The following is a 22,290-nucleotide window of genomic DNA, read 5'->3' as shown; positions in this document are numbered from 1 at the left end:
CCAGAACAACCTGGGGCCCTCCATTTATTCAGCCAGCCGCGCCTCCGATCCCTCGGGCAGCGTGACAAAGCCGCGCTTTCCCTCCCCATTACATTGCTCCTAGTCAGGGTGTTGAAGGCTTAATTCTCCAGAAGAGTCCGGAAGGGCACAGCGTTTCCATACTTACAGAGGGGCCCAGGTTTCAGGGTCTGGGAAATCCTTCCCTGAACACGGAGCAGAAGACATCCCAAGGGAAGCACGGGCTTGCCGTGACGCGAGCTTTCGCACCCACCTTGCCCAATTCAGCTGTCTACAGCCGGGCAAAGGATGGACTGCAGGGTAAGCAGAGGGAAGGTCGTTTCTAGAGCCTGGCAGGCCACGGGAGGCTAGCACGGCGGGATATGCTCTGCACTGAAAACATACACACCAGGCAGTGAGAAACCAGTGCTTCTGAGTGCCCCGTGTGTCCCACACAGCAAAGCGACACTAACTGTAAGCCCCACTCCAGCCACTTGAGCGTCATCCTAGTGCCTCAGCTCACGCCCTTCGGCTGTAAGGAGCTGCAGGACACGCTGCTCAGGAGCCAGAGCAGGAAGCGCATCTGGGCTCAGAGGCCTGGAGCCGCAGCTCCTGGGGCAGAGTGGCTGAGGGGTCAGCTTCTGAAGGAGATTCAGCCACAACCCCGAGCCTCTGAGGCTCATCCACCAGCCAAGCGGGGAGGCTGAGGCAGAGAGGCAGCATGGCTTCTGGCCGCCAGGGCACAGAGCGGCCAGAATTGCCAGTGAGATGTACGAACTCAGGTGGGACGAGCTATGCGGACACTGGCGCTTTCTAGCTCATCAAGTTCCTGTCCCCAGTAACGTCGCAAGCCACAAAACCGTGCACAGAGTGTACTGTTTAACTTCCCCCTGCTCCACTGGCGTCCTCATTAAGGCCCCTACAAGAGACCAGTCCTTTGCTCCCAGGAATCTGTCCACCCACAGAATGACGGCAAGCGTTAACTCTCAAGTACTTGGACATAAAACCCCAGAGTTTAACTAGACTGCTGGTTTCTCAACTCTAATAAACTCATACATTGATATGCTGATGCTGTGCTGAAGGCAAGTAAAGTCAAATCTGAGGTTTACACTAATTGTTGTGCTTATTCAACTTTATTGTGTTTTGAAATCTGAGAACTGTAAAATGTATTATCCACACAAGCACCTGAGGTCTGTTCAGCTGGACACAGTATCTTCACACAAAAATTTGACAAAAAGCCCAAGTTTAAATTAGAATCTTGTTTTATAAGGAATAACACAAATGAGTAGGATAAAACATAACATAAATGAAACCACTCTTTATGCCCAATCAATAGTTGCATTTGCTTATGAAGCACACGTGTTTTTCTACAAAGAAAATATACATTCTTGGTCTTGGTGAAGATTTCGTTGGTATTTCTAACACATGGCTAATACGGTGGCACCAATTCTCATAGCTTATAAACAGTAACACTTTATGTTATATAGCAATGTAATTATAACAAAATAATAACAATGAACATGTTTCACTTAAAAGTTCTCATTTTAAAAATAAAGAGCACAATGACAAATCAAAATATTCTTCCCAACGTTTAGTAGGATAAACGGCTCAGAAAGCAAATTAGAAACATTGCTCAAGACAGAGAACCTCCCTGCGTGGAAACTCTGAAGAGTGAGGAGAGAGGTCCCAGTGGTGGCTAAGGATGTGCGTATGTTTAACGAAAAAACGCATCTCGCTGTATGTAATCTTTACCTCTGTGGAAGAGCAAAGTGTGCCATTTTAAATGAAAAAAAGATTTACTTCTGTGTATACTTCAGGTATAGAATAAAAGATAAATATGAAGGAGTATCCACACGAGGAATAAACACACAGTAAATTACTTGCCTTTTAAACAATTGGACATATGCAACTTTAGGGAGGGATGGGAGCAATGAATGCCTACTTAAATGTCAAAGCTTAGGCAAGATACGGAAGTTTCAAAATACGAGGTACTTAACTAAAAAGAGCTACCAGGCTCCCTCCAAACCACCTGGATAGTATAATACTTTTTGAGTAAAACAACTACTTTTTCTTATAATTTATTAAAACACTGGTAAGAACACTTCAGGAAAGCTTATAGTTTTTTTTCTTTAAAGAAGAAAAAATAACAACATACAGAGACATAGTCAGAGGAATGAAAGGGATTTATATGTCCATTCCCTTTGGGGAAACTGGTAGAGCACCAACAGGACAGTGCAGTAGCTGACATAAAATATTTGAGAAAGATGATATCTACCTATAGCTGCATCTTTAGGGAGAACTTCTCATGGATTTCATTAGAGAACTTGTCAGCAAAAGAATTAGGGATTAATCTCCCCTTTGGGATTCAGCTGCTTTGGTTCTATGTATAAACATGAACTGAAACCAAAGTTCTTTCTCTGTTTCCTGCATGAAGCATATTTGTAAAGTATACAATGAAAGTAATAAAAAGATGTAAAGAACAAACTACCAATTTGATGCAATTCTGGAGGTAACATATTTTTAGAGGAAACTTCTACACAACGAAAATCGCTAAGGGCAGAGAAATGATCATACACCAAGATGCACTGGTCTCCCCACAACTACATCCAACCTAAATCTACAGAAACATGCTTTCACTTGTCGAGGTGATGTTCCTCCTGAAGCTTTTCAATGTAGTGGCACAGCTTCAGGGCCATCCCCAGCTTCAGCCCCATGTACCTTATCATCACGTCAAACTTGAGGAGTAGCAGAGCTTTCCCATCAATGTCCAGCACAGAGAAGGAAATTATAATAGTTAATGATGCTTCCATAGTCTATCAGAAAGGCTATTTCTTTGTATGTAAGAACATGTAAACACCGATTACAGAGCAGTTCACTCCAGATGTATTCTGAATCTGCATCTGCTTGATAAAGACTGCTAAAAATCTATACTTTGTGCAGTGAAGCACCATTTGATCATCTGTACATTTACTGCAAACTAAGAAAAATTTAATCTAGTCTCTTAGAAATGGCCCATGCTTCACACTACCTCATTTTAAATACTAAATACAATGTGATGAATGAAATGTTGCACAGGTATGACAAAAAGAGTGAAAACTATGAAAGATAGAAAGGAATTTCAGATGGTCTTTAACTTTTGTAGAGGGGCTGGGAATATTAGTATGTCAGCATCAGTACATACTATACATGTGCTCTATGTACAGTGTTGTCTTGATGTTGAAAACTAATTAGTTACCTGATGCTAATTAGATGCAGAAACAATTTACTGATTTTTTTACCATCGTGAAAAGGGTACATCAGATATGTGGCCACCAATTTTATTCATTAGGAAACACTATAAAAATATTACTTGGGAGTCACAAGGCATCCTCCTAAATTTCTTTATCATATTAATTGACCAAGTGATGCTACTGAAGCATGTTATTTGGATTTCACCAGTTCTGAGTTAAAAACAAAACTGCAGAAACGTAAATCACTGTCTGAAGAGACCTGACTTCCCTTAAAGTACTATCTTTGTCAGGCAGCTTCCATATGTTTCCTACTAACTAAAGCCAGAATTTCAAGAAAGTAGAACTTGTAAAAATTAAGGCCACGATGTTTCTTTGTAAATAGTCTGAGAGTATCAGCATCCCAATGTGTCGATAACCATATAAGGTTAAAGGAACGGAGCCAAACGTAATCCGCTGCTGGATTCACCGGGTGTCATTAACAAGGAGGACACCCTGTCACAGCTTGCGGTCACCCCCCTCCCACTCACATCCTGGGGCCGAGCAGGGAGCAGGTGGGAAGGAGGATCCTTGTAGCTGCTGTTACAAGGAGAAGACACCCGAGAGTGGCTATGCCGAATCACCTTCTCTTGAGAACTTGAAGGCTTATAGGATTTTAGGTATGCAGGCAGGCACCCACTTAAAGCACAGATCCAGCCTCCACCATTTAAGGATCTAGCCCTGGGAAAAGCAACGTTTCTCACAAATGGAAAAATCAGGTGGTAGGGCTTCCCCACCATCCACACTAAGGAGCATCCAACTGAAGGGCCTGCGCACAGGTCATTCAAAGACATTACGGCAGGAAAACCAGATCAAAAGATGCACTGGTCCCTCCAACATTACATGTTCCCTGAAGATGTCAGCGAGGAGGCCTGATATCTGAGGATCTTTTTGTTTCAGGAGCAGGATCACTTCTTCCATGGACCAAGATGCAGGGTCATCAGAGAAGCTTCTTTGTAGCATATCTGAGCCAGCGCTAACTGGTGATGCACCTGTAGCTTCAAAGGGGCGAAAGGAAGACAAATCAAACCTGACCTGATCATTATCCTGAAAGAAGAGATGTTAGGTAGGGAGCAATGGTCTCTTTCCTGAACCTTCAGGACCAGGAGTCCGTGTGAACCCAGTGGAAGCCTAGGTGAGGACAGCCTGAGGACGGCTACCCAAGAGCATCCCCTCTGACCTTCTGCAAACAACAAGACCAGCTTCAGAAGGTACCTCACAGCTTCAAAGATCATAAAACCGACTGAGCAGTCCGGGGCCTCTTGGCACACAGGCAAATCCAGCAAAAGACCTGATCCGTGGGCGAAATTGGGCTAATCTAAGCTAACCTACTACTCACTACTTATTTCAATGAATTTCTCTCAATCTCTCTCCTCTGCTTGGTCCAGATTATGGTTTTTACTAGCGAAATAGAATGGAACTCCCCAAAATGTAGTTTTACAACTGCTTACATTTATTCACTTCAATCAATGAATTTCAAAAATCCCATTATCTTTGAGAACCAAATTAGTTTTTTTACTGGATCACTCCCAGGTATTTAACATGGATTATTTCTTGCCCCACTTTATGTTTTGAATTCCTGTCTCTTAAGGCTTAAGTGCTTTTCTGAAGTTTGAAGAAAACAAGGTTATTGTGCTTAGCTATCTTAGAAGTAACTTTAATATTACATTGATGACCTCTTTCAAGGGGAACTGCAGTGCAACAGATACCTTGGTTGAAGGTTGTCTGATACAGAAATGGCTGAGACAGGAGACAACCCAAGTGCTCAGACCTCACAAAGTGTTAGGTGTGCCGTTCGAGGTGTGCTGAAACTGCTTTGTGTCTAAACAGGTATCCATTACTCCACCGCAGCACTTGACCCTCTACAGTTAGTGCGGGATAACCAAAGAGAGTTTTGCAGTTCACTAGGAAGATCTGTTTCTCTAGCCAGGGACTGTCGGCACAAACTTGATCTTTGTTACGTGTGAGCTGGCCAGAGGTGTACTTTTTCTTTTGTATCTCTGGACATTTCAGGAGCATTTTGAGTATTTACCGAGGGACGGGCAAAGAAAAACAGAAGATTAAAAAACTCACAGTGGGGTCACTATGAGTATTAGTGGAGAAGAGGCATGTCAGGTGATTAGCACAGTGCCTGGCATGTAATACACACTCAGTGAATGTTAGTTATCACTATGAGTATCCCCCAAACCAGCCCTCAAAATAGAAAACAAACAGCTTCCACGAGCTTATATCAAGAATCTTGAGAACTACAGGTTAAGCAGTGCTACATGTCATGGGTAACATCTCATCCTCCCCGAAGGTGGGTGGGATGCCAAAATATGACGCATGTGGTTTGAGGTTCGTATCCTTTAAAGTTTGGTCAGTCATCATCTCAGGGTTCTGTGCCACACGGGGCTCACCTTGGGCCGGCTGGGCTGCAGACACCGCTGTGGGAGAGTCGGCAGATGGGGAGAGACTATTGGTGCTGTGGGCCCCATGGCCGGGAGAGCAGGGCCCGGAGCAGGTGCCCTCTGGTGTATCATCCGGGCATAGACACGAATGATAGGAATCAGCGGTAATGTCGGAGGGAGCGGGGCTGCTCTGGTTTGAACGCAGCAGCCACTTCCGCTCCCACTCCACTTCCTCCTGCTCCTCCTGTGTGTCTTTAAGCTCCAGGTGGATCACCCCTAGATCCTGCTCACAGAACCCACTGGAGCGGAAATATGTTCCCACAATGCTGCTAATGAAATCATTTTCCTGCCTTCTTACTGGCAAAACGTGGCAACAACTTTGAGGGTAAGAATCTCCATTGTTAGATTCCCTTCTCTTCAGTTTCATCTTTTTGGAAAGCGGGCCATTAGAACATGTGTATGCATCTTGAGGTGACTTCTGAAATGACACAAAGCCAGCATAAAAAACCAACTGTGAATGAGTAGAAAAGGAAATAACATAAATAGTAAACGTATTATAACTTATTTTCCATGAAGCATTGCTTTATATTATGAAAGACTGATACTCTATTTTGATTAGTTTTATCCCTCCTCAATGTGATCTTTTAAGATCCTTTTCTATAGTAAGTTTACAAACAAAGAAATACCCATTGCCATACATTTCTCAAACCTAAACTTTAGCATTTTTCCAACATAGGATTAGCTTCCCATTTGCTGCTACAGCAAGTGATGCTCGGCCCTTATTAGTTCTCTCGCTTCTGATTGGCATCTTTACAAACCAGAGGCTTATCATAGTTGTGAAAATATTTTTATAACACGTGATTTAGCCAAATTGATGTCACAGAACGGTCGATTTTTGAAATCTTTTCGTGAATAACATCAAACTTCTGATCCAGGTTTTGAATGGCATCATAGATGGCCTAGTATAATACAAGCTACTGGTAGGTCCTCTTCCAAAAGAAAAGGAACATTTAAGAAAATAACAACAAGCCAAATTTTGACTGCTAGAAACAAAGAAAGCTCTCAAGCCATCGGTTTCCTACTTGATGCCCAGTTGTGGGTGACACACAGCCCAGCGGACGGAGATAAGCCCACTGCCTACTCAGTTGCTCCACATCCCACGGGCATTTTAAGAAGCGTTATTATTGGAAAGTAGTCATGCCCCAGTTCCTGTGAGCCACCACATTTATGAGGAAGTCATTTCACACCAAGGAAGGTGCATCTTAGGAAAGAAAATTTCAAATCTGCCAAAAGGCCAGAGAGGCTCTTTGCACATAAGGACGGTAGGAGCTAACAGGCAGTGAGCGGACCACTCTGCAAAGAATGGGGGGCCAAATATAAGAGATGTGACTCCTGGCCTCAAAGGGTTTTAAGATGATACACTCAACAGTGAGCCTTACAAAACTTGTGAGTACACATGGACTATATGCCAACCAGCTATGGGACTGCCCAAACCTGACAGTTCTTGAAATACACAGAGATCTCACTGCAGCAAAAAGATACACTTAAATAAGAGGTCAGGACCATTTCCTCATTGCTTCATTCATTCACTCAAATAAACATTTACGGAAGGCCTATCACCCTCCAGGACTACTCTGCTAGGTGCTGGGAACGCAGACATAAAGAACAAAAACAAAAACAACCAACCGGCTCCTGCCCGAAGGAACTCTCTTCTTTTTAGCTGGAGAGGCAGTGTCAGTAGAGACAGTGATTAGCAGCCTGGAGCTGTGGTTCTCAAGTGTGCTCCATGGACCAGAGTGTCAACATCACCTACTAACTTGTTGGAAATGCAAACTCTTCCACCAGACCTACTGAATAGGGAGCCCCGAGAGGGGACAGCAATCTGTGGTCTCACAAGCCCTCCAGGTCATTCTGATGCACGCGCAGGTGTGAGGCCCACTGGCCTAGAACACTAGGCACATAGTGCAGGCTCTACGCAAACACAGTTGGGCTCAAATACTAGAGTTGGGCCCCTAGGAGCTGTGCGACCTTGGGGAAGTCACTTAAATTCTCTGCGCTTCAATTTCCACAGGAATAGAATCGGGATGAAAATACATCTCAGGGTTCTCCTGAGGACAAACCAAGGTGCCATAGTATTCTGTTAATGCTACCAGAGCAATGATACCACACGCTGACCGGTGCAACAGCGCACAGTCACCTACTGCATCTCTTAAGGCCACAACCCAGGTGCGCACAGGAGGCTAACTGTGCACAGGAGAGCGTGACCTAACCCAGGCCGGCAGTCACGGCAGGCCTTTCAGAGGAGACGCCTGCGCTGAGAATTGCCGGCCGAGAAGGGGTTCCCATGTAAAGATGGGGCGAAGGCACACGGGGCAGAAGGCACAGCATGATCCACATCACTCAGAGTGCACAGGAAGTCGGACGTTCAGAGAGTGAACATAAGTGATGTCCAAAGAGCTGTGTTATTTTACGAAGGCAAGGAGAGAGAAAGGATGACGGCCAGGGGGATGGGAGGCCAAAAAGGGCGACTGTGTTTAAGCTCAGAAGAATATGCTGAGTGACAGAGGCGGAGGGGAGAGGGCAGAGGGGAGAGCGGGGACGGGGGAAGGGAGGTGCCTCAGCACAGGGAAAGGGGGTCACAGGCAGAAAGCAGAGGAGGTGCGCGCCCTACAGAGGGAGACTGCCAGGAGGAGGAGGGGGTCCCACGGGAAGGAGGTGGCTGCCAGGGGAGGAATCTGGACTTGCAGGGGATTTCTGCTCCCCGCTCTCCACTCTCTCCAGGAAATGAGAGGCAAGGCCTGGGTGCCTGGAGCTGGAGCGGAAGGAGAGGGCCTGACTAGAGCGCGGCCGACGGTCCACCCCCCGCTTCCCAGCCCGGACCAGGCAGGGGTTTTCCTCACCAGGAGGCTGGGCAAGGCCAGAAAAAGCCCAGATGCCAGCGCTGCACCAGGGCTCTAGTCCCGTAAGGCAAGGAGGTGAAGAAAGGAGAGAGCCAGCACCTAGCAGAGCCGGAGAGGACCCCTCATGGCCCACTTCGGGGCTGCCACACGGGCCCCAGGCATTTCTCCCCCCGCAGGCTCTCCCCACCACCTCCTCCTGCGCGATGGCTCCCAAGGCACCGTAGCGCAGTGTCCGCCCTGGTGTGGAACAGAAGTGGGTGCTTCTGTCATGCAGGCCGTGGACGCCCTTCTGGAAAGGAGACACCCCCGCCCCCAGACTCTGGATTCCCCTCCCCTCAGAAGCCTGGGTGTGTCCCCTTTACGCAGAGCACGCCTGTTCCTCGTAATAATAATGATAAAGACTCACATAAATATTTCCTACTTCTCAATGGTTTGTTAGCCCATTTGACTCAAGAAACTTGGTATGTTAAGGAATAGTTTTTAAAAAATAATCTTTCATTCCCTCTAGGGTCTGCAACTCACCAAGCCCTTGGTAATACACACTGCCACCAGACTCTACCAACATTCTAATCTTTACAAAATCCCCTCAAAACCGTGCAAGATGCACTAAGTAAAAAACACTGGGGGGTGACATTTTGTTTCAGTTGAGATGTCATGGCATGCACTTAGGCTCATACTGTATTTTATCTAACTCAATTTCCTTTAAAGATTATTTTTAGGGGAAACAAATTCAATATTGAGCAATCCAGATGAAAGAGACATATTTACATTTGACCAGTTAAAGGGTTTTTAAAAAGGTATAAAATCTACATATTGGTATTTCAAAATTTTTACCTCTAAATATTATTCTAAGTAGAAATTGTTAAAAATCATCACAATGGGTGAATAATATTAGGTTAATTTCAATTATCAGCAACAGCAAAATTTCAATTAATTGTACACTTTCTCTTCATAAGATAAAGAGTTTTAGCTTAATATTCTGGAAATCTACATGAGAGAGAGCACTTTTGTACCTGGCAGTAAGTGACGACGTCCTGAATTGTTTTTTCTTGATCTTCCATTTTGAATGTTTCAGAATGAACACTCTCCTGCTAATAGTTTAAAAGTTAAGTAGTTAATGCTCTACTTTTGCAAGAACCAAACCAAACACTAGGAGAAAACACCCACTTTATATATATTTATTTAAATTCGTTTTATTTTTACCAATTTTTCAAAGGGTTTCAGAAGTCTTCATCTAAAATAGAGACAAAGTAAAAACCATTAATAGGAGAATGAAAATGTAACTGCTAATGGAGCGAGGAAGAAAAGATTTAATGCATCAGAAGGACAGAAGTTTACAGTTTTGTACTAAAAATGAGTATAAACTGCTCTAAAATTCATACCAGATAAGGACTACAGGGAAATAGAAATTTCGTTAGAAAGTGATTAGCCGCTTAGAGCTGGGTTTCTCAAATCATGACCTGTAGACCATCAGCATCAATATTACCTACTTGGCTTGTTGGGAAAGCAAAATCTCCCACTCCCGACTACAGAACTGAGAACTCAGAGACTAGAGGCAGCTCTGTTCTCAAAAGCCTTCCACCTGATCCTGATGCATGCTCATGTGTGAGACCCACTGGCCTAGAGCAATGAGGTACACAGTGCAGGCTCTAGGAATCAAGTGCTCATTGTCTAATGAATGGAAGCAAACAAATTCAGAACAAATATTTTCTTGAGTGTGAATTTAGAGGAACTCTATAGTATATGAAGAATTTAAATATTTCCCTTTAATATGGTTATATGTTAATATACTTGGCAAATGGCAATTAACATTACTTACTTTATTGAAACATGCAGTATTTGGTTCATATGCATACAGAACAGTATCATCACCATCAGAAGCAGGTATTTGTGTTCTTATCTATGGAAGATTTATTAGCAAATAAAAGGAAAGATAAAAGAACTGAAAGAAAAATCGAGGACTTCAATTTCACTTTCAAGAAGATTCAAAGGCCTATTTGTGATACCAAAGGACCTTTGTCCATTGTAAATGCTAAGAGTATCTGAAAAGATGTGCCTGCCAAACTGTTTTCCCACATAACCCAAGTACACTATGACATCATTTTCCACTGAGTTTACCATCTTGTGTACTGCAGAGTAGAAAGACTAGTAACCTGGCACCAGAACTGAGTAAAAGCAGTATTTCTAACCACAAAGAACTGTGTAACACAGCTTTTCATTTATATTCCAATAGTGCCACTGAGTGGATAAAACAAGAAACACTTAAGCACCTGTTTTTCTTGATAAATTAATCTCTAAATCACCTTGAAATATTTTTTTTTGTAATGGGATGGGGTATGAATAAATAAATAGAAAATAACCATTCAATTTCATCTAATAACTCTTTATTCTAAGAATGAATTATGAGCTTCAGGAATAATTTCAAAGTAAACATACTTAGAATGTCTTTGTTTCAAGAGACATAACCAAAATACTATGGAATTGGGCTACAGATTAGTACCTAGAAAAATATACTATCTTATCCTGGCACAGTGCCTTATGCTCTTCAAACTGCTTTCATACAATTTGTCAGAAAAAAATGACTCTTGCTAGGCAGTTAACATTATCTCCAAAGATGAAAAATACTGGGGCTGAGAAAAGTTAAGATAATTTGCCTATACCACTTAGGTGGCAATATCCACATTCTTATGCAAGTAAGAAGTGTGTTTCCTGTTAAGCCAAATTATATATAGTTTAATAAACTCTTTTTTATTCAGTTTCAAGGACAAAGAAACAGAAGAAAGTAACAGAAATGTGGAGTAGCACAACTATTCTGAAAAACTCTTGGGCAGATTCTCATAAAGTTACATCAACTTTACAACCTAGCAATTCAACTCTTGAGTATTTACCCAAAAGAGATGTTAGCATCTGTTCACAAACTGTATATAAATGTTCACAGCATTTTTATATATCACTGCCAAAACTCATGAACCGTAGACGTAGGATCTCTGCATTTCACTACATGAAATTAAATTTAACTTAGAAAAGATATATAGCACAATGAGAAGAATAAAGATTTTCCATTTGAAATACAAACCACATCGACTTCACTGAAGCTGCTAGACATTTTGTGAAACAGGAGAAACTCCACGTCCTCTGAGTTGGGCCTAATTATTTTTAAACTTGCTGGAGGATTTATTTGTGAAACTGCTTGGTCACCTAGGACAGACAAACGTTCTACTCCTGAAAAGCAATGCACAAAAAAGTCACTTCACACACCTACTACTTTAATAATATGGGTATGTTCTCAGAATGCCAACTCAAATTGAATTAGAGTCCTGGCTGAATTTTAAAGAATGACAAAACAAGAAGTTTTAACCTAGTGATTTAGAGTAACTCTTTAAAAGTTGAAGGGCTACACCACCCATGCCTAGGAATAAGAATCAAGGTCAAACACAAGTCCAAATTGTGAAGTGTATCTTTCACATCTTAAAGGCTACAGAGTAAATGCTGGGACACACAGAATGAGAGAGCAGACTTCCTGAATGCTTCTGTAAAGGAGCACAAAAAGGCTTTAAACTTATGGAAGCAGCAAGCCGCTGAAAGTGAGTCTGAGGTCTATTCTGATCTGTGCCCTCACTGTAGGGTGGACTAGGCAGAACACTAAAGATGCTGTGCCCTCCCCTGCCAGGTGAGAGCTGCTGAGATGATCTCTAAGGTCATTTCAGCTCTAAGGTTATGACTGCTTCTGCAGTTAAAAGTGACATTATGTAAATAAATGTATGTGAAATATAAGCCCCCTAATATTCTAGAATTATGTAGGCTTGGTTATAATGCCGTCATTGAAATCTACAACTAGAAAAAGACACAGAGGGCAATGCTATAACATTATGTCTTGTAGTAGATTTGAACCCTGTCATAGCAATACTGGGAGGGGGCGTGTTAAATGAGAGAGCTAACTCCCTTTATTAATCCCCAGTGAGGGCAAAAATGAATTACCTCAGCTGGAGGAAAAGATGACAACGTGAGTAGGGTGGCAGAAATCTCCTCCCAAAACCATATATATTTTGAAAATATAGCAAATACAACTATTACTGAAAGATGACCAGAAGATACAGTACACCAGCCAGTCTACATCTGCGAGAACCCAACATCTCGCGGAAAAGGTTAAGGTACAAAGCCGTGACCCGGCAGGACCCGAGCACCCCTCCCCGACCCCAGCTCACTGGCGGGAGGAAAAGAATCAGAGTGGGGAGGGGGTGGAAGCACAGGACTGCTAAATAACCAGCCCTAGTAATCTGCCCCAGGAGCACAGACACACATTGCATGTTGCTCTGGATATTAGAGGAGCAGAAAAGCAAAATCTGACACTAAGACTGTGAACAGGTTCCCACAGCCAGCTGCCCTGGGACAAAAGAAAAGCAGGCGCTTTAAAAGTCTTAAAGGGACAAGGGTTTACAGGTGGACAAAATCGTCATGGCACACTCAGCCCAGCAGGCTAGGAACTTTAAGGAGCTTCAGGCACCCCATCCCCCTGGTTGTCAATGCAGCTCCGAGGCCCCTCACCACGATAAGCAGCCTGCAGGTCCTTCCCTCCCTGCTAGCACCAGCGAGCAAACCGGCTATCCCCACCATTGCTGCAGACCAGCTGGAGAGCAGCCCTGCCTACAGCAACCACACAGTTTAACACAGAGGCTTCGCACTACGCATGGCAAACTGGCCCAGACTCAGAGGCTGCTACCTGCGCGCGGCTGACCAGAACAGACAGCGGAGAGAGGCGTGGAAACCAAGAGGCACGAAGGGACTTTGCTCTCGCGGAAGAACACATGCCACTTGCCTGCAACCCCCGCCAGTGCTCTAGACCATCGGGAGGGCTGCCCTGCCCATAGCAGCTTAGGGGATTAACCCAGAGGCTGATCCCTGTGCACGTCTGACCAGCACAGACAGCGGAGACAGGCAAGGTGACTGGCAAGCAGGAAGGGACACAACTCCCATCACCATGAAAAGGCAGAATAACCTTGCTCATCCAAAGAGCCTCAAACACAAAAAAGAGGGCTCAGTGAGACTGAAATCAACAATTTGACTGAAAAAGAATTCAAAATAAAAGTCATAAGCATGCTGATGGAGCTACAGAAAAATATTCAAGAGCTAAGGGATGAATATAGGAGGGAGATAACAGAAATGAAACAATGGAAGGATTTAAGAACAGACTGGATGAGGTGCAAGATACTGTTAATGGAATAGAAATCAGAGAACAGGAATACAGAGAAGCTGAGGCACAGAGAGAAAAAAGGATCTCTAGGAATGAAAGAATATTAAGAGAACTGTGTGGCCAATTCAAACGGAACAATATTCATATTATAGGGGACCAGAAGAAGAAGAAGAGAGAAAAAAGGGATACAAAGTGTCTTTGAAGAAATAATTGCTGAAAAATTCCCCAGTCTGGGGAAGGAAATAGTCTCTCAGGCCATGGAAGTCCACAGATCTCCCAACACAAGGGACCCAAGGAGGACAACACCAAGACATATAATAATTAAAATGGCAAAGATCAAAGACAAGGACAGAGTATTAAAAGCAGCCAGAGAGAGAAAAAAGATCACCTACAAAGGAAAACCCATCAGGCTATCATCAGACTTCTCAGCAGAAACCTTATAGGCCAGGAGGGAGTGGCATGATAAATTCACTGCAATGAAACAGAAGGGACTCAAACCAAGAATACTGTATCCAGCAAGATTATCATTTAAATTTGGAGAAAGGATTAAACAATTCCCAGATAAGCAAAAGTTGAGGGAATTTACTTCCCACAAATCATCTCTACAGTGTATTTTAAAGGGAATGCTCCAGATGGAAGTATGCCTAAGGCTAACTACCTGTCACCAGAGAAAATAAAACCACAGCAAAGGAAGTAGACCAACTAAATACTAACTAAATGCAAAATTAAATCAGCTATCCACAAATTCAGTCAAGGAAAACACAAAGAGTACAGAATAAGATACCTAACATATAAAGAGTGGAGGAGGAAGAAAAAGAAGGGAGAGAAATAAAGAATCATCAGACTGTGTTTATAATAGCATAATTAGTGAGTTAAGTTAGACAGTGAGATAGTAAAGAAGCTGCCCTTGAACCTTTAGTAACCACAAATCCAAAGCCTGCAATGGCAATAATCACCCTAAATGTAAATAGACTGAATGCACCAATGAAAAGACACAGACTTAGAGAATGGATAAAAAAGCGAGACCCATCTATATGCTGCCTACAAGAGACTCACTTAAAACCCAAAGACATACACAGACTAAAAGTGAAGGGATGGAAAAAGATATTTCATGCAAACAATAGGGAGAAAAAGTAGGTGTTGCAGTACTTGCTCAGACAAAATAGACTTCAAAATAAAGAAAGTAACAAGAGACAAAGAAGGACATTATATAATGATAAAGGGGTCAGTCCAACAAGAGGATATAACCATTATAAATATCAATGCAGAAACATAGGAGCACCTACATATGCGAAACAAATACTAACAATTAAAGAAGGAAATAGAATGCAATGCATTCATTTTAGGAGATTTCAACACACCACTCACGCCAAAGGACAGATCAACCAGACAGAAAATAAGTAAGGACACAGACGCACTGAACAACACATCAGAACAGATGGACCTAACAGACATCTATAGAACATTCCACCCAAAAGCAGCAGGATATACATGCTTCTCAAGTGCACATGGAACATTTTCCAGAATAGACCACATACTAGGCCACAAAAAGAGCCTCAGCAAATTCAAAAAGACTGAAACTGTACCAACCAACGTGTCAGATCACAAAGGTATAAAACTAGAAATAAACTGTACAAAGAAAACAAAAAGGCTTACAAACACATGGAGGCTTAACAACATGCTCCTAAATATGACCAAATTAAAACAGAGATAAGCCATATATGGAGACAAATGAAAACAACACCACAACGCCCCAATTTCCGTGGGACGCAGTGAAGGGGTAGTTTTAAGAGAAAGTATAGAGCAATGCAGGCTATTTAAAGAAGGAAGAACAATCCCAAATGAATAGTCTAAATTGACAATTATTGAAACTGGAAAAAGAAGAACAAATGAGGCCCAAAGTCACTAGAAGAAGGGACATAATAAAGATCAGGTAATAAATAAGTAAAATTGAAAGAATAAAACCATAGAAAAAATTAATGAAACCAAGAGCTGGTTCTTTGAGAAAATAAACACAATGGATAATCCCCTAGCCAGACTTAAAAGAAAAAGGAGAATCTACACACATTAACAGAATCAGAAATAAGAAAGGAAAAATCACTACAGACATGACAAAAATACAAAGAATTATTAGAGAATACTATGAAATACCATATGCTAACAAACTGGATAAACTAGAAGAAATGGACAACTTTCTAGAACAATACAACCTTCCAAAACTGACCCAGAAAATCTAAACAGACCAATTACCAGCAATGTAATTGAATCGGTAATCAAAAAACTACCCCAAAACAAAATTCCCAGACCAGATGGAGTCACCGCTGAATTTTGTCAGACATTTAGAAAAGACATAATACCCATTCTCCTTAAAGTTTTCCAAAAAACAGAAGAGGACGGAATCCTTCCAAACTCATTTTATGAAACCAGCATCACTCTAATACCAAAACAGTCAAAGAAACCAAAAAAAGAAAACTACAGAGCAATATCCCTGATGAACATAGATGCAAAAATACTCAACAAAATATTAGCAAACCGAATTCAAAAATACATCAGAGGGATTGATGATCAAATGGAATTCATCCCAGGGATACAAGGATGGTACAACATTTGAAAGTCCATCAACATCATCCAGTGTATCAATAAAAAGAACAAAAACCACATGATCATCTCCAGAGATGCTGAAAAAGCATTTGACAACATTCTACACCCATTCATGATAAAAACTCTCAACAAATTGGTTATAGAGGGCAAGTACCTCAACAGAACAAAGGCCATATATGACAAACTCACAGCCAACGTACTTCACAGTGAGAAGCTGAAAGCTTTTCTTCTAAGATCAGGAACAAGACAAGGATGCCTACTCTCCCCACTTTTATTCAACATAGTTCTGGAGGTTCTAGCCACAGCAATCAGACAACACAAAGAAATAAAAGGCATCTAGATTGGTAAGGAAGAAGTCAAACAGTCACTGTTTGCAGATGACATGATATTGTACATTAAAAACCCTAAAGAATCCACTCCCAAACTACTAGAACTAATATCTGAATTCAGCAAAGTTGCAGGGTACAAAATTAATACACAGAAATCAGTTGCATTCCTATGCACTAATGATGAACTAGCAGAAAGAGAAATCAGGAAAACAATTCCATTCACAATTGCATCAATTGGGAAGGGAGGGATAAGGGGAAAAAGGGGCATTAGGATTAGTACACATAAGGTGGGGGGGGCACGGGGAAGGCAGTATAGCAGAGAAAACAAGTAGTGATTCTATGGCATCTTACTATGCTGATGGACAGTGACTGTAATGGCATATGTGGTGGGGACTTGATAATAGGGGGAATCTAGTAACCACAATGTTGCTCATGTAATTATTTATTAATGATACTAAAATTTAAAAAAATGAATTACTTCTCAGGTAAATGCAGGTTAAAGTTGTGGGAAATTCCAAGTTATAAAATACCTCCAATTTGAACTGTAACTTTAACCAAATTTTACTTTTTTGACTATGTTTTTTATTTCTGGTTATAAGACTAATACAAGATATGAAGCTATGAATAATTAAATTGCGATGTTTTCATACAATGAAAACATACAGCAATGAGAATGAACCAACTGTTGCCACACAATGAGAGCAAATCTCACTACCATGATGTTGAGTAAAAGCCAGACACAAGAAAGCATATTGTATGAATCAATTGGCCTAAAGCTAAAAAATAGGCTAAAGTAGTCAATGGTGGGAGAAATCTTTCCAAGCCAACACCTTTAGAGATACTGCAGTCACTCAGAAAACTTCTTAGTTTCCAATCTTGAAAACACGCCATAATTTATTTAACCAGTCCCCAATTCATGGATATTGTCCCTCCTAAAGTTTTACTCTTACACAGAATGCTACAAGAGCAGTCTTGTACCTCTACTTGAACTTCAGAGTGACAACAGTGAGTCAAAATTTCCCTACTCTAACAGTGTTTCTTATACTCTTACAACATTTAACAATTTAGTTTACAGATTTACAGATACAATTTTTCATTAAATATAATTTCACCACAGAAAGTTTGGAATATACCACAAGGTACAGATAATATTTAACAGTTTTCAGTGCTTACTTGGTGCTACGTAGTGTTCTAAGCACTTGAGGTATGTTAACGCATTTAGTATTCTTGACAATGCTACCAGGCAGGCTTAACTATTATACCTGTGTTCCTTAACACAAAACTAAGGCAAAGAGAGCTTAAATAATTTACCCAGGTCTCATAGCCAGTAACCGGTACAGTCTGGCCCCAGAGTCCATGCACTTTACTACTTCATTATTAAAATCACCTAGAATCCCTTTCATAACAGCAACAAACTCAAACTCCTACCATGGCCTACAAGGTCCTACATGGTCAGGAGCCTTGACACCTCTCAGCACTTGTCCCCTTGCTCTAAGCTTAAAATATTTACTCTCTGCCCTTTTATAGACAAAGTTCACCAACACTGTTATGGACTCTGATAATTAGACAATTTCCTACTGGATTAATTACAATGCTGCTAAAACTTGTCTGTAGCTAGACACAGAAACAGCACACATTGAGTCTTCCACTGGACTCCCAACATTTCTACCTCTGGCACATTTACAAATCAACACCAATCTTGCACTCTTTGAACCTCTCACTCCTGTCATGCCCTCTGCCCACAATTACTCTCTCCCTCCACCTAGAAGAACCTATCCAACTGCAAGGCTTAATTCAAGTTCCATTTCCACAGAGCAAAGGTACTATGTCACCCCATCTGGAAGTGACACTGCTTTCCCCAAAGTACCAGAACACTCAAACTTCAGTGCTTTTAAAGCAATTGTCACACATTGGCTAGTTATATGAGAGGCATCGAAGAGCATTAACATTTAGGCTTGGGGTCAGGATACCTGGGTTTGGGTCCCAGTTCCGCCACTTACTAGCTGTGTGACTTTGGACAACCTACATAACTTCCCTGTACTTTTAAAAAAATCTGTACAGTGGGGATAACAGTACAAACCTCATGGAGTTATGAGGATTAAGTGAATTAATATATGTCAAGTGCTTAGAACAATGACTGGCATAGCAAGGGTACCCACTGTTGGCTACTATTATTTTATTATTTGGGTATTCACAACACTTTCCCCCGACTCCCCCAACATAACTATTTGTCATGGAGCACAAAGACCACAAACCCTCAGGGCCATAATATGTCATTTTCATTCACATTGCACCTGTACACTGCAGATATAGCAACCATTTCTTGTAAACTAGTTTTAAGTACCAAGGCATAGTACAAAGAACTGGGCTTTAAGAAATACTTGACTCCAAATCCAAATTCCAAAATTTGCTATTTTGCTTTAGGCAGGTATTTAACCTTTCTGTGCTTCAATTTTTTAAACTGTAAAGTTAGAATAATAGCTACTTCACAAGGCAATGTAAGACCAAATGACACAAACACTCAGCATGTCTGGTTCATAGCAGACACAGCATCAATTTTAGTTCCCTTCCACTTCTTCCCACAATAAAGTTTCTGCCACATTTTCTTAGAGCCCAACCACGACTACATTATGCAAAATTAACATAATTCGTTAAATTCGAAATCCTGTAAAATGAGTTTAGTTAAAACGCTCATTTATATTTTACAATAATAAATTTAAATTCTTGATACATAAGAACGAGAAACCATCTGTTTTCTTAAAAAAACATTTTTTAGACATTAAAGACATTTCAAAGCCATTTTTTCAAGTCATTTGAAGTTTTCGCTCCCGACGTGCAAGGCATCTATTTGCCATCAAATTATCGCAATGGTGAGGGATGAAAACGGCGTTTCACCCGAAAACCAAGGCAAGGAACACACGGCACAACTGGGCAGATTACAAGAGCCAGACCACTCCAAGTTTTTAAGAAAAACTGTGTCAATATACTGAACAATCATTTTTAAAAACTTCTGTCAGGACTCTCGAAAGCAGTCCTTCTCCTGCCCGCATTAAACTTCAGAGACTACGAAGTCGGCCAGATGGCGAATAAAGCCGCCCAAACTGTATCCCATCGCCCAGCAGTGACTCGAGTCCAAACCCTGCTTTATATAAACCGTGCGGCAAAGTTCCTTGTAAAAATCATGATTTGTGAACATTAGTTTTAAACTCTAGAGCATAGCGCAGTCCGAATTTGGGGAGAGTCAGGGAGAGGGAGGGAAGCGATCCCAACAAGACGAAGTTATCAAAAGACCGTGCTCAACCCACATCTTTCTTTGTCCTCATTTACATATTTACCTACAACAAGGAGGCTGCACCGTCTTTGATCAAACGCGTTTAGCATGAACGCCTCAAATTCAACGTCTCAATCTCAAAGTGTAATAACGAATCAACTCGCTAGTTTATCAATTCTGTAAACTCAAAATTCCATATAAAGTCTGAAAGCGTCGGTCATTCCTCGTCTCCCACCCGCCTACGCCAAGGAAGAAAAAGGATGAAAAAGGCTCCGTTCGTCCCAGGAAGTCAGCAGAGTACTCGAACAGCAGCCAAACCTCAAAAGCTCACACGCGCCGGCGTCCCGGGAGAGGCGCATGGCACCACTACAAAACATCCCAAACCACCCCAAGCACTGCTGAAATATAAATGTACACTCGCTCTTCACGAAAAGCGAAACCTTACTCTCCCTCAAAGAACATTCTGACCGGCCCCTTCGTCGCGCCCCCTGCTCCGGAGCTCTCCATCCGTTAAGCCAATCACTCAACCACTTATCGTGAACACCTGAGGTAAGAAAGTTTAATGAGGGGAAAATGTCACTAGACGGACCTTTTCTGACCTTAGAGACTGCCACTTCGGCCTCCGAAGGGGGCAGGAGCCGGCTAGCAGGGGTCCGTCCTTCGAGCGACAACTGCAAAGACGGTAAGGATCCCGAGAGAATCGAGAGGATCGAGAACAGTACGCGCACCGGAAGTCGCGCTCAATTACGTAACGCGTCTGCCGTAAGCCGCGGCTGCTTTGGACCGGTGCGCCCCCTATCAGTGACAACATGCAGCGAGCAGGTTGCTGTTAACCAACCAATCCTGCGGGCGCCTGCGCAGCTGCTCGGAACGAGGTGTTGCTAGGGCGACAGCCAAGGGGAGGGGCTTTGCTTACACTGCGTAGCAGCAATGCCTTGGAGCGCCTGGGGCTTGGAGTCTGAGCTCAGATTTCCGTTCGCGGAGGCTAATGGGATTGGAAGCCGGCGTTAGACCGCAGGCGCGAGCCTCCGAGACTGAGAGGTGTTTCTGCGGCTGCGCAGGAGCGCGGGGTCGCGAGCCACCCTGAGGTCTCGGTGTTGGAATTTGGAGGAGGCTCGCGTGAGTGAGCAGCTGGGCTGTGATTGGTTGGTTGGTTGAAGCTTTTTAAAAAATGTAACTCCGTCACCTCCCACCCCATGACGCAGCAGAAACGTCGATGTTAATTTGTTTCTAGGTGTACAAGTCAGTGCTGGAGTTTGAAGGGGATCGGGGCAGGTTCTTAGCAGTCAACTCTTGCGATCTTAGTTTGGTACAACCAAGGAGAAAGCTATTTAAAATGCTGTTAGACCCTGGAGCCAGATTTGCTGGCTTTGAACCCTCGCCCCAACACTGAATCGCTCTATGGCTTTGGGCAAGTCAAGTAACGGCTCTGTGCTTGTTTCCTTGCCTGTAAAATGGGCACAACATGGGGAGTACATGAGTTAGAGTAAGCAAAGTACTTAGAACAGAATTTGTCACATAAATTTGCTATGTAATAAAGGGTATATAATATTATTTCGTGGCATATTGTCTTAGGTATATCGAGGCTGCCTATCTTAGAAGGAGGCACAGTCTGAGTAACTATCAGAAGTAAAGCAGGTATTTCAAAGTAAAGCCATAAATCTTTTCCTGGTCCAGAGAGGAGCAAAAAGGAATGTATACTGGACGTTGGAAATGCATTTTCTCTTCTCAAATACAAAGCTAGATTAAAGCCCATGACAGAAACAGTATTTATTATTTTGTTCATACTTTGCATAGCAGTTCCCTTCCTTGATGTCCAGGTCCCTATAAATCACTTGCTGCTTGTGAAACTTGAAGAATGCAAGAATTTAACAATGTAGACAGAAACCGGTTGTTTAATTGCAGTCACGTTTATTTGCAGTTTCTATACACACTTTCTAGGTAATCAAACTTTTCAGGTACATTTTTTGAAGAGGGGTTCACAATGAAACTGTCACCATTTTTACTAAAAATAAATACAAGACAAAGTGTTGCACAGCTCTAAAATATACAAAGGCTTGAATTGAATGTAAACGTTGAAAACATCTTACAAAAGAAACCATTTCTGCAACAATTTAAAAAGTTCATATTTACAAATATTACAAAAATACAAAATGGATGCAAGTCCATAAACCATTGTCTTTTTGGCCAGCATGAACTGGTTCTAGTACCAAAATAGTTATACGGTAACCTTCTTTGTAGTTTTAAAACTTTGTCATGATCTAGTTCTCTAAGTCTGCTATCACTGCAGCAAATGCACTCACTCACTGACCTTTGGCAAGAGCAAACAATGTGTTTGCTACAAC

General features: G+C 42.2%; 1 protein-coding gene and 1 long non-coding RNA gene across 2 annotated transcripts; both read right to left on the bottom strand.

Annotated features, from left to right (window-relative positions):
- Nucleotides 1–905: 905 nt before the first annotated feature.
- Nucleotides 906–20,747, bottom strand: LOC130681765 (sex comb on midleg-like protein 1). The gene is made up of 3 exons (XM_057495329.1): nt 20,535–20,747; nt 5,663–6,131; nt 906–4,261 (listed from the first exon to the last, which is right to left on the bottom strand). Exons 2-3 carry the CDS (start codon nt 6,078–6,080, stop codon nt 4,044–4,046), a joined length of 636 nt encoding a protein of 211 aa, XP_057351312.1. The 5' UTR covers nt 6,081–6,131; nt 20,535–20,747; the 3' UTR covers nt 906–4,043.
- On the bottom strand, nt 6,156–11,621 carry LOC118926256 (uncharacterized). The gene is made up of 3 exons (XR_005030383.2): nt 10,373–11,621; nt 9,567–9,644; nt 6,156–6,612 (listed from the first exon to the last, which is right to left on the bottom strand). It is a non-coding gene; the product is annotated as an uncharacterized LOC118926256 (long non-coding RNA).
- Nucleotides 20,748–22,290: the final 1,543 nt, after the last annotated feature.

This window comes from Manis pentadactyla, chromosome X, assembly GCF_030020395.1.
Source record: "Manis pentadactyla isolate mManPen7 chromosome X, mManPen7.hap1, whole genome shotgun sequence".
NCBI classification, from domain to species: Eukaryota; Metazoa; Chordata; class Mammalia; order Pholidota; family Manidae; genus Manis; species Manis pentadactyla.
Note: the sequence above shows the minus strand (reverse complement) of the source record. Positions and strands in the feature narration are given on the sequence as shown.

Coding starts and splice junctions, on each gene's coding strand:
- LOC130681765 (XM_057495329.1), bottom strand. CDS start 6,080: ATGAAACTGAAGAGAAGGGAATCTAACAATGGAGATTCTTACCCTCAA. Junction 4,262..5,662: donor TGCAGCCCAGCCGGCCCAAG/GTGAGCCCCGTG, acceptor GCCCCTTTGAAG/CTACAGGTGCATCACCAGTT.